Source organism: Pseudopipra pipra, chromosome 7 (assembly GCF_036250125.1).
Source record: "Pseudopipra pipra isolate bDixPip1 chromosome 7, bDixPip1.hap1, whole genome shotgun sequence".
NCBI classification, from domain to species: domain Eukaryota; kingdom Metazoa; phylum Chordata; class Aves; order Passeriformes; family Pipridae; genus Pseudopipra; species Pseudopipra pipra.
This window is the reverse complement of record NC_087555.1, coordinates 29,175,171-29,188,530: the sequence shown is the minus strand read 5'-3', so window position 1 is coordinate 29,188,530 and position 13,360 is coordinate 29,175,171. Positions and strand designations below refer to the sequence as shown.

General features: G+C 39.0%; 1 protein-coding gene across 5 annotated transcripts in view; it reads left to right on the top strand.

The window, feature by feature from the left end:
* MYLK (myosin light chain kinase) overlaps positions 1 to 13,360 on the top strand; it is a 200,060-nt gene that overhangs the window by 165,372 nt on the left and 21,328 nt on the right. For all 5 annotated transcript variants that reach the window (XM_064661434.1, XM_064661433.1, XM_064661436.1 and 2 more), the window contains 4 exons: positions 3,370 to 3,672; positions 7,259 to 7,294; positions 7,393 to 7,486; positions 8,488 to 8,691. In XM_064661434.1, coding sequence (XP_064517504.1) covers positions 3,370 to 3,672; positions 7,259 to 7,294; positions 7,393 to 7,486; positions 8,488 to 8,691 — 637 coding nt within the window. The remainder of the gene's footprint in view (positions 1 to 3,369; positions 3,673 to 7,258; positions 7,295 to 7,392; positions 7,487 to 8,487; positions 8,692 to 13,360) is intronic.

Below are 13,360 nucleotides of genomic sequence, written 5' to 3'. Positions count from 1 at the left end.
ATAGAATAAACTGTGAGAAACAAAACAGACACATGGAGAGACCATCTGCAGATTCTCTGAATGTGCAGAGCTGTAGAATACCATCCAGCCTGATATCAAATAGTTTTTAAGCATGGTAAAATGGTACATATACATCTGTCATATTAATAAAGAGCAAAGATTAGGTTTTCATTCCTGTTTATGATCTCCCATAGGAGCTACCACCCAGTATTTCTGCACTGAACAGACCTGCAAGCAGTGGCACATGGTAGACTTCAAACAAAAACATGCATCTTTCTGGCTCTATAGAGCCCAGCCAGGGTTGCAGGTTTTCATCTTTGCCTACTGGAAAAAATTTATTAAGAAAGTAGAAATAGCACATACTAGTCTAAAGCCATGTAGCATTTCCTTTGCCACTGATGTCCCCTTGGCCATGAATGTTTTCTCTCCAATACTCACATAGCTAAGCCTTGCTTTTGTAAACTGCTGGCCAAAGGGATTGCAGTTATCTAGGTGAGTCATGGAAAGAGAGGTCACTAAGGTAACTGTGGCCTGGGAAACTCAAATCATGCCCAGAGTTTCATTTGAAAACAGAAGTGTGTTGAAAGTCAGCAATGGGAGATGTATTTTCATGCCCTGCACAGGAAGCAGGCTACCATGCTCTGCAAATACCGAAACACAGGCACACTTTCGTCCTTCAATATAAAATTCAGTGCAGAGCATTAGATCAACCTAACACTTTATTTTTAAGCCAACACATACCATCCAGATTGAGCTGTGTGCACAGAAGGTGTCAGAGAACCACTACACTGACAATCCTGAACAGATGCCTCTGTAAGGTGATGAACTACTGGCTTAGCTTTTTCTTCCAAGTATTTTCCTCTTGCTCTCAGAACTGCTCTAGTTCTGTTTGGATTTAGGATAATACTTATTCAAGTTCTATCTGTGTCTTGGGATGATAAAGCAATGGTTATATAGGAGGGAAACAAGACACAGAGCTGAATATTCTTCTGCAAAGATTCTGAAAAGGACAGATGACTGGTTAAGCATCATTCCCAACAAGGTCTGCATGGGTAATAAGCTGTAGTGAAAAAAAAGGTGGCTGTTGCCACTGTCTGACTGAAATCATACAATCCATGTGTGCCATGCAACCAGCTCTCTGGTGGCTGAGTAGTGTGGTACAGGAGTTCTGATACTGAAAACAGTGTGAGCACTGAATTCTCACTTCTTGCAGCTCCAAGGAGGCTGGGGCAGGACTGGTATGGGGAAGAGGGGTGCTGCTGTTCAGGCTCCAGGAGATGAAGATTCAGTTCTCATCTTTGCTACAATCTCTCTTTCTCATCATAGACAAACCATATGACCCCTCTGTCATTGAGTTCATTATATCTACGCTATAAAATCATGCTTATTAGTCCCTTTTATTCTGCCAGAAATGAGGTGAGTAAAATGTGACAACTAAGCAGGGCCAATAAGCCATTCCAGGGGTTAAGGATATATGGTCTCTGACACGTGTTTAGTAAGAGATCTACTGTATAATGATGACTCCTAGTGGAATGGTGTTTTAAGTGTTGCCAAAATGAATAAAGACAACCTAGATGCTGGCAGTCCCTTTTTCTTCCACCTGGGCATTCTACTGAATGCAGTGGCAAACTTAGTGTCCATCTCCCTTCCTCCCTTCCTCCCTCACAGTATTTTCCCTCAAGTTCTATTTGTATATCTTCTAATGTGTTTCAGTTGTGGACGGAGATCTATTTTTCATCACAACTGAACTAAAAGGAATTAAAAACCTTTTTTTAAAGGGAAATCAGTGGGCAACGAAACTTGCATTCTTCCAAATAGTGCACTGATATTTAATTGTCAGATTAGACTATCCCAATTTCCCTCTCTATGAGGAAAACCACAGCAGTCAGAGGAGAGGTTTCTCTGTCCAAGAACTAAAGGCATGTTTGTGAGAAACTGTGGCTATTTCTGTCTGTTCAGCAATTTTCCTAGGAATAATAATATGAGTATAGAGAGATAACTGATATAGTCTGCCACAGTAAGGCTTTGATCAAAGTCCACAACAGTTTTCTTCAGCATTTGGATGTTTTTATTGCTGAGAAAGTGGCTTTGTCAGCTATGCCTTTCCTAAAGAGAAAGTGATAATGTCCTTTAGCAGTTTTAATGAGCAAAATGGGACAAGATTTTTACCAGTCCACGTCCAGTGTAACCAATGTTTGTAGGATCTCACACTTTTTGGCTTTCTCTTTTCATCTTCTCTCATTTATCCCATCCTTTGATTTCTCATTCAACCTTTGGCCACTAGTTCATCCAGATCAACATCATCATTATTTTGTAGGTTTTGCTAGATTATTTCCGAGAGGATTATTTCCAAGGAAGATATTTGTTCCCTTTAAAGTCTTTTGAAGTGCTTAACTCCTACAATTATTTTCTAAATCAGTAATTTTTTTTTAAAGTCATAATTTTTCTGTCTTAGAAGAACATTAATTTTGATAACTAATCATTAAACTTAACTTTGAAAAAGTTGTATAACTGCAAGGTTTTTGTGTTTTATCGGGTGTTTTCATAGTTGGCTGCTCATCTGCACTCCAGGTTCTGGTAATATTTGATCTCGTAATGCAAATAAGGACTTCAGGAGCAAGCTTCTAACTGAGGAAAACCAGAAGTTTTTATCTTCCACTTCCTCAACAATTTCCAAAACACATATGAGATTAAAAAATTCTCAATATTGAAATGATGTACTCTAAATTGAATTCCTTCTTACCAAAAAGTGCAGTAGGCTTCTGAACACTGCAGATAGGTGAAGTTGTTCACTAAATTGTTAGCAGACAAAGTTGTCACCCTTCAAGGTCTTGTTTTCATGCCAACAAACTGGTTTTAGTATGTCTGCTACCCAGGTATGCTTGGATGAGTGGCACATTATGAGGCTGTGAAAGGTTATCAGTAGCCCTGAAGTGTGGAAGCAGATGAAGGGAACTGAAAAAAGAGCATCACAGTGATGGGACTGTTACAGGGATATTCCTCTAAGGAAGATCACCAAGGAGTGGTTTGTACTGTTGTGGGATATTGCAGGCATAGCTGTGACTGGTTTTAGTCTCCACTTTCTGTAATGCTGCCTGTGACGGGCGTTAGGCTTCAGCATGGCTTAGCCAGATGCCCACGGAACTGAACAACCCGTGTTGAAGCCAATGTGGGATTGGCATCCCTGTTGAGTAATTCATGTACATCTGTCTGCGGTCCAGTTGCTCCTTCTTCCTGCAGTACAAACCTCTGAAGCAGAGCAAAGGAATGGAAAGAAAAGGGCTGTTAGCTAGGGCCAGTTATAGCCTAATGGTAATTCCGTCTCTCATCCTCAATTTCATCCAAGGTGCTTTGCTTATGTTTCTGCAGATAAGCCAGACCCACCTGCCGGCACACCTTGTGCATCAGACATACGGAGTTCCTCCCTCACTCTCTCTTGGTATGGCTCCTCCTATGATGGTGGAAGTGCAGTGCAGTCCTACACCGTGGAGATCTGGAACTCAGTGGACAACAAATGGACAGACCTCACCACCTGCCGCAGCACCTCTTTCAACGTGCAGGACCTGCAGGCTGACCGGGAGTACAAATTCCGTGTGCGGGCTGCCAATGTGTACGGCATCAGCGAGCCCAGCCAAGAATCTGAGCTGGTAAAGGTTGGAGAGAAACAAGAAGGTTAGTTCTTAGGAGAAAAAAATATCTAAATTCAGTGAAACTCTATCTTAACAGTTCCTTAGTGAGGCCCGGCAGCTGCACACACTCCTTTGCATGTGCCGCTGTGCGGTCAGTGCCTGTGCTCGCTCTGTGTGTGCTGGAGGCCCTTCCCAGACTCCATGTGGGTGTCTGAGAACATAAGATTTGCGTGTTTGTGGTGTGGAAACTTGGCTTCAGGGATCCCAAATCCCTGCCTGGTGAAAGCAACCAATAATTCTCCTTCTGGCTTGCCGTGTGAGTGCTGGCTGACAGACTTCTGCAGTGCAGTGCACAGGTAATGGGAGACAAAACTTTTCACATGTTACACATTCAGTCCACGCCCAGTTGGAAAATGATGTTTGGTGGATCACCTGAAATACACTGATGGATTCATTATAGTTTATACTGGACACGCCATGGAAAAACAAGCCATAAACACTATCCCAAATTAGCTTTTGGAAAAAGTAAGCGTGCTTGCTGCTAGCCAAGCACAGAATATGAAGCAGAAACTGAACTGGCATCTCATACCTAGTTGTAGTTCCCATGCTTTCAATCCTAGCATGATAAAGCACCTCAGCCCTGTTGCCTCTAGTACACCCATCTTGTGAATTCAAGGCTATCTGAGTTAGCGTGTTGGTTTTGTCACTTTATGGATGCTAAAAATATTTTTAAGGTTTTTGATTACAGTTGTATGTACTTTGAAAAATATTTTTCAGTATCTTTTACTTCTTAATTTTTGCAGAAATTATTCAGAAACTGGTACTAAAATTTGAAACACACAAATATTAGCATTATTTTCAAAACCAGAGACTGATTTTGTGCATTTTTGTGCACATCCACATCTACCTACTGTAGACAACTTTGATAGTCATCTCAGCAAAAATCCCGGGCCAGGGATAATGTATTTTGCCATTTTTCCTGCCTTTGAAGAGAGGACTGTATATTGTATCTCTCCCTCCTTACTTATATATGTAGGGCTTTGGAGATTTAAGTGTTCTACCTTGCCCTTGTGAAATTATCTTTCAGTGCCAAAGCAAGACAAAATGATAGCAAAGTGATGCAGCATCACACAACTGTGTAAGCCTCTCAACAGACATTTCTAAACAAAAGTAAATCATATTTCTCCTCAAGAGATAAATTGGATGCATTCTGAGAATTGACTTCCTGCTATTTGTAAGATTTAAAACCCACTCTAAATGAAAACGCAGCTTCTCTTCAAAGGGAGGAAAAATAACATGAAGAGTAGCAATAAAATTGAATAGATGGTACGGGTTCCTCATAAAAAAATTCCCTGTGTTTGAATGCCCTCTTTCTTTAGTTGCTGGACAAACACCTTCTGGAGTTGGGGATCTGACTCTTCTCTATATTTGTTTTTCCTAGAGCAAGCACTATCTGTACCGGACCAAAGCAAACAAGATATTTTTATTTTTAAGGCTGAGAGTTTTCTTATATAGATTTAGTAAAAAAGTGTTAGAAAGTGTATGAATCATTGTGAAACATACAGAAAAAAAGCAACAAAAAGTTGTTTTGAGTGAAAAGATAATGTGTTCTGTTTGCAGGAGAGTGGGTTGTCATTGTGCTCCCAATCCCATGGCTTCTTGATTTCAATTCTTGATACTGCAGCTAGTGTGGAAAAAGAGCAAGTCATCTAAAGAGTGATTTTTCAAGTGTGTGAATATAACTGGTGCTTTAATTAAAGGCAGTGGAAAATGCATGTGTTCAGCACCTGCCAAAGTCAGGACTTCGAGCTGCCATCTATGAAAACACTTAGCTGAGTAACCAGGGATTTTCTGTGGCTGCCAGGAAGTTTGATTACTGATTTCATACTGAGGTGGCCAGAGCATATTAGCAATCTCAATATAACCATAGCAAAGAAAGGCATGGCTAAATTTTCACTGTGCATTTAAAGAAAACAGCTACTAAGAAAAGGCTGTAAGTCACAACAGATTAAAGTGAACATTGCCATTTTTGAGGAAAATTTGGTACTGTTGACTCACTTCTGAGAAAGGTTTTAGCACAGCTACTCAGCACTTACCAAGCTCAGATACGTTCCACTTATATAATTTAGGCTTCCACTGGTGGACCAAAATGTTTCTAGTTCATGGCTTCAATATCATGTCACTGCAGAACAGGGAACTGACTTCTTGCCTAATCAGTATTTGGCAAACATTAACTACTGGCAGTGTGGCTGGGATCAGCTCCCTTGTGCAGCCCTTAAAAGGGGAGGAAAATGCGATGTGCTCTGTGCAAGGGTGGTTTGTAGCTGAGGAAGATCTGAGGACAGCAACCCCGGGTGGGGAAGGCTCGCTTCCCTCTCTGCTCCTCTGGTAGATCTCTGCAAACCAGCTCATCTGTGCTGGAACATACAAGGGTCACAACCCCAGAGGAAAGAGAGAAAGGCTTTAGCAACAGACTATATCTGCTTGACTGGCTTTGCTACCAGCACACAGATGCAGCATTACGTGTTGGATGTAAAAGGGTGATGAACCACAGCAGCTCTCTGCTCACCCTGCATCCTTTATTTCTGTTGCTTTCTTCTCATCTGCTGTATAACTCTGTACTCTTAAGCACCTCACAGCACCCAGAGTACTGAATTAATGTTTCATAACATAAATCTGTTGACACAGCAGGGATAAATCCCTTGGTTAGGCTTGCACTCCCCAATGGCAAAGTGCAGCTTCAGCAGCTACAGGGAGGATTGAACAGGTCACTGTGCAACTGCCTTTGCAGTTTCTCAAATTACTGGTCATAGCCACAGGTCTTAGGAGCAAGCCCAAGCCATCTCAGTAATATAGAACAACATCCCAACCATACCCCCTTTCCCTGCATATCTGCAGGCAGTATAGGGAGCAATTCACAAAACAGTGCTACTGGCAGTTCATGTATATGAAAATTATAAATGAAAATCAGGACACTCAGGTCAACTTTTACTCTGACTTAGGTCACTGGGCTTGCCAACATCTTGCCAGTCTTTGGCTGCAGAACTGAGGCTCCATTTGAACCTCAGTGATTACAAAATTCAGCCATGCTCAGAGAAACGCATGCTGTCCAAATTTTATTGATATCTTCAGTCTGAAAAATTTGTCTGGATGCTTTGCAAGAAATCTTTTCATGTACAAACTTGCTTAACATTTGGCTTTGCAATCCAAAAAAGGCATATCAAAGCTAGAAAAAGATTTGTCATTGAACCAGAAGCGTTATTGATTTTAATATTTTTAATTTATTTTCTATTTCCCTAAGACATTCCTAGAGGTAATTCTTAGGTCACTTTGAACTGATGGACTATGCTGATGTTTCTACTAGGCAGGTGTGATAGACAAGTACTGCAAACCACATGAACTTGATGTATTCAGAAATGGTGACCAGACTGTGATTGTGTAGTTAATACTCATGTAGAAGTGGTGAAGAGATTTTAACTATAAAGCTAATGCACAAACTCCCTGACTGCTTTTTGCTGCTTTGCCATAGGATCTATCAGTTGTCCATGTCACTGTGAATAATTTGACTGTCTTATGTAACTACCATATCCTATATAAAATGTTATGCATGTCTTTTATTTTCATCACAGAACCTAAGGAGGATGAAGCGGAGCTATCTGACGATGGTAAGAAGTGCATATTTTAAACAGGACAAATGCAAGTCTGTGCTTTTCATTCACATTTTCTGGAGGTTTTAATCATGGTCCTTGATACCTGTTTGTAGAGGGGAAAGAAACAGAGGTGGAATATCGGACGGTTACAATCAACACTGAACAAAAGGTGTCAGATGTCTATAACATTGAAGAGAGGCTGGGATCGTAAGTACTGTATTGTGCTTTTGAAGACACAGAGTTTTCAAGGCTGCCAGTCAATTATAAAGATCACATGCATTCGTTCTTTGACGGTGTCTTGCACTTTCAACATTCCAGCTGGGCCCCTGCTAAATAGATTTTAACGTATGTTGGCTTCCACTCCATAAAGATCATTTACTCTTATTAACTGATAATTTTAAATAGGCACTTACATGTACTTGTGGCAAGGAAAACAGAGCCCACAAATGAATAAAGCTAGAGGATTCATTTGTTTGTCAGTGTTCTAAAAGCTATCTGAAAAAAAAGATACACATTGTGTACTTGCATTTCCATTATATCCATTAGCAGTAATAAGATTATCCTGCCCACAGGCTGGAATCTCTGTTGACAGGGGTCATAATCCCAAAGAGCATTAATAGTATTGCTAAGAGAAGGTCAGTGATTAGCCTGGCTGTGTTTCTCAGGGCTCCAACTCGTGGCTGTGTGAACTGCATGCCATGATAATCTTTCAGTGATTTGTGCTGAAGGCCAGGGGATCCTGTGTGCTGTCATTAATAAATCTTGATAAGTGTAACGTAGAGGTAGAATTGTACATATACAGCAATGTGAAATAACAGTGCAGTTCAGATTCTGAGCATTTCAGATTCTAATTTCACCTGTATCCTATACCTGACATGTCTCATCTGCTGCCCCTTCAGAGGTCTACAACCTATAGAAAACTGTGCAGAAAGACTTCAGTCACATGAGTTAAAGCCTGGTAGGAGTCCAGTTTTTGGACCCTTACATAAAACTTGCTCATTGGAGTGGCAGGGTATCTCTAAATGTGGTATTCATTCAGGAGTTCTTGCAGATTACTCTGCACAAAATCATTACAGAACAATAATTGATATTAAGACACATTTATTTCAGAATGGACTGGTTGTGCTGTAATATTTAGTAAAATGTTGCTATTCGTGGTGGCCCGTACATTGCAAAAACATTTTATGGAAATAGTTATATATTTTCAGGGGAAAATTTGGACAAGTCTTTAGGCTTGTTGAAAAGAAGACTGGAAAAGTTTGGGCAGGAAAATTTTTCAAAGCCTATTCTGCTAAGGAAAAAGAGAACATAAGGGATGAAATCAGCATCATGAACTGTCTACATCATCCAAAACTCGTCCAATGTGTAGATGCCTTTGAAGAAAAAGCCAACATCGTTATGGTCTTGGAAATGTAAGTATAAAGCAGATCACACTGGCAAAGGTAATAATGTTGAAAATAATTGTGTATACAAAAGTAGCAACTTACCCAGATGTAGAACTGTCAAAAAGTTCAGGATTTGCAGGGCCTGGATGGCTTTCTCATCTTGCAAGTTTTTCCAAGTATTTATCCAACTTGTTTAAACTGTGTAAGTGAATCTGTGTTGTATCTTTTAAAAATCTGTGAAGATGTGTTACGGTTTTTATTGTCTTGTTTGCTTGTTTTTTAAAGTACATGTGGTATGTGTTTGCAGCTCACTCTTTTATTGCCAGCTTGGAAGAGCAGAGAAAGAAAGTAAGCTGCATTTTGGACTTTCATTTAGAACTAAAAATGTGTTTAAGGAGGAGAATTCTTTTTTTCCTTTAGGCAGTTCTAAACATGTATCGAAGAATATATCAGATGTTGTTTGCAGAGAATTGAATGTTGGTGCACAACAGACAGTAGGAGAGAAAGATGTGGATCAGTATGCAAAAATCTAAGCCACATTCTAATAAAATAGTTGAATTTCCATAAAAAAATTTATCATGACAAATTTATAGTGGTCAAGAGATATTAGGAACACTTCAGTTTTCATAATATCCTGTTTTTATATTTTTAAGAGACCTTAAAGGGTTAGCCCAGTGTGGTTTTCTTGCAACACATAAATACTTTGATTGCAAAACATTTATTTATAACAAGTTCTGTATAAAATAATCTCCACAGGTAAAGGCAGTGAATGTTCTAAATCCAGATCAGTAGATGCAGAAAGATTATGCTGTTTTCCCTAAAAACTAATTAAACATTAACTGATCTGCCCCCAAGGTCAATACATAAATTCTTCATGATGGCCCAGGTGTAGCAGTTGCAGAAGGGAATCTGTCCTTTACTTGAGAGTAACTTCATCCAAAACGATATAATTGAGTAACAAAGAATTTGAAGACAGGCTATGCCACTGTCTTATTCTTGCTGAGTAAGACAGCAAAACTCGTTTTTACCTCCCAGAAATTGTTCACCATGGGCTCCTCATGCCACACTACTGTGGGGAGCAGCAGAAAAGCACCACAGATGCTGTGAAGCATCTCTCACAGGGCTGTGACTTGGGTACCTTTGTATTTAAAGATAGTAGATATTTACTTCCAGGAAAAAAAAAAAAAAAAGGAAAAAAAAAGGAAAAAAAGAAGAAGATTCAATACATGTTCTTGCAACAAAATTTATTATAAGAAAAGAATCTGCACAGTTTGAAATGGAAAGTAATGGTCAGGCTTCACAAACAATAATGACCAACATGACCACTGTTTGCATCATCCATAATGCACTTTCTTGGTTTGAATCCCATACTTTTGGCAGCAGCAGCTGAAAGGAAAATTAAATCCTGATCTGTGCTGATGTTTTTCCCAAAAAGTTACATCAGTTACTGTTCTGCTGCCACACCTACTTCATGTGCTGTCTGATGCAAGAAGGAGAAGCAGTTTTTTTGCTAGCTGCAAGTTCTGAGTAAGATAGAAATTGTTTGAGGCAAAGGAGACTATATGTCTATTTTGCTTGCTTGGCACTTGCTTAGATTATGTGCAAACTACTACTGCACTGGCATATTTCAAAAATTGGATTTTACAACCCTGGAACTTATGTGCAAGAAGGTGTTTTTATTTTTAGACTGAGCAGTTGAGCAAGCTGATGATGGTAAGGGAAGGGAACCCTACTTAGTTTGGAACTGGGAGCTGGCAAACCTAATGGAAAACAGGGAGATGTATAAAGAGTCTGGAATAGCATATGGCTTTACACTCCATTAGTTCCCCCCGACAGCAAGCGGGTTTTACTTTTCAAAAATACAGAAAAGTGCAATCAAATTTAAAGTAGCTTTGTTAACCAGTATAATTAGGATGTGATTTTAGTTTGGGGTGGCCACCTTTTCTGGCTTTTGAGACACCTCACTGAAAGTTCCAAGTGTCAAGCAGCAGGCAGCAGCAGTGTGTCCCAGCCCTGCAGCAGAACTGTGGTAATGCACGGATTTCAAATAAATCCAGCTTACCTGCTATTAGTCTCATTTTAAACCAGATTTTAGTAGTGAATGGAATTTAGCAGATCCCCCTCTACTTGAATTGGAGCTATTGGTAAGAAGCAGCTTTGGAATTTTCTTCCTGGTATTTATTATAAATTTTTCATTTTAATTTTATTCCCATATCTTTCTTAGAACCTTTTAGACTTCACCTTCTCTCCTTTTAATATTTTTCATTACACTATATTATATGCTTTGATTTCATATTTAAATTAAAATCAGATTTTTTTATTATTAATTTTAAATCAAACACTATAATAAGATGTTCTTACCTGAAAATCTTTCCATCTACCATTTGCTGGAAGTCAGGGGCAAGTCTCAGGCATTTCCTTTTCAAATATAGGAAGGTACTGGTACCACAATAAGCATCTCAGTGGAAAAACTAAATCTGAAAAATAGTATCACATTGTAAATGTCATTCAGCACTGGGGATAAGTGCCTTAAAGTTTTTATATACTTCAGATAGTCAGTTTTGACATAGATCAGAAAAAGATTAAGATTATTGGAGAAAAATCTCAGCACTAAACTCCATTCATTTGGTGTGATATAAGTCAGAACAAGTCACTAAGGTTTGTAGATAGATTTATTAAAATGCAGCTGAGAATTTGACTGGACAACAGATTCTTCTCACTGTTCCTCCACCTAAAGTTTATAATAAAACAATTTTGAAATGTGTATTCTGTGGTTCTATAGACATGAATATTTTCCTCTATGGCCTCATCTAGAGAAGACAAAAGAGGATTCTGAACTAGTTGTGGCTGTTTGAACAAAGCCAACTTCTCCTTCTGTGTATGGGTAGAACCTGATCTGCACTGGTTTGATTCAGCTTCCTAATCTGGCAAAAATTAAACTGGATTTGGCTTGGGATATAAATGCAACATTATTCATTCTATAAATGCATAGCAGTTTAATATAACGTTGCTACCAGAGTGTCTAGAGCTCCCATGGTAAAACCAGCATGCAGATGTATTAACAGTAGTTAATTTCCAAAAATATGCTAAAAAGGGGTGTTTTGAGACAGTGGTATGATTTCTGAAAATTTTTTCCTTTAAGGATCTGAAAATTATGGCACATTTACAGTAAAAATAAGTCATGATTATCTGTGTTAAACAGGCAAAAACAACTGGTACATTTTAGTATTAGGATGACTATCATTTGGAATTGCACAGTGCTCCAGATATAAACTTTTTGCCTGCAGATGTTTTCATAAACACCTCCATTCTGGTTAATGTCTTACTGAAGTAACAAAATACTGGATCCTTTGAATGTTTATTCAACAGCTCTGGCCATATTATTGCTTTATGTTACAAATGTGCTCTAATACAACACAACCTCTCGGCTTGTCAAACATATGCTATTCTTACTATTTTCATGCTCATAGGAAGCTGCAGTAGCATTTCTAATTACATATTTCTTTTGAAATCTTATAGCCAAAGCAACAAATGCATCCAGAACTCCAGATGTTTCAATTTCAGTTTGGTACATGAGGGATATAATCGTATATCTGGCAAACTGCAAGCATTGCAGGCCAGTTTTCAGTTTTGTGTTTTCTTTCTGTAACTGAAATGTGCAATTACATTTGGCAATAAGCACGGATGCTGCAAAATATTAAACCATATAAAGACTATGGTGTCTTTAATTTAGAACAGATTTCTAAAAGCAAAGCTCTCATCACTGTTTGATCCTTTCTCAATGGGTCATTCCCCTGCAGCATAAGAAAAAAGTATTTCCCATCTTTGGATGCAAGCAGATAAACCAGTTGAGTGATTACTCAGAATGTAAAACAAAACAAAGACCAAACACAAAAAACCCCACCAAAACTAACAAACCACAACTTAAATTATGCTTTTTTAAATCTAGATTAAAAATGTCCCACTTTAGTTCCACTAACAGTTCAATCCAGGAGATTCTACCGTGAAAAGACCAATTATTTCACATCTTTAATAAGCATAAAAATGGAATTGTCCTACAAGGAGTGTGATGAGGACACAGCTAAAAATACCAGCACTGAAAGTGTTGTGGGTTATATCCTTGTCCTGTCATAGCTAAGGAGGAAATTCCCTCTGAACTCACTTGGGTCAGTAATTTACCCTTTGAGCTTTGCATTCCAATTAACCATATCATCAGAATTCTTCCTTCTTCAGCCTTTCTTTGTCACTCTCAATCTCTCCTCTTCCCAAATTTTTGCTCATCTGCTAGAAGTTTTGTCTTCTTTTTCTGGGACCCATTCCATGTACTTTAGTTTTCTTTATTTCTAAATTATGTTGTCTGCACTTGTGTAGTGGTGGATCATAGGAGGGAAGGAAGCAGCGAGAAATGTGCGCTTGGAGTCTGGAGTGGGGTTATGAACACATGTCAGCAGGGTGACAGTCACATGGCACACACTTTACTGTCAGCTGCAGGTGATGGATCCTAAAGGCAGGATATAAATCCCTACTGCCTGGGATAACAGTATGGGTGTCTCACAGCCCTCACCTGGGACAGAGATTCAGAGTGGAAAACATCTATTGATTTATACCACACACAAGAGGTGATTCTTCCCGTATTATCCTTGTGCCTGTGGAAAGTGCCGTTACAAAACACAGATTGCATCCCGAATTGACTACT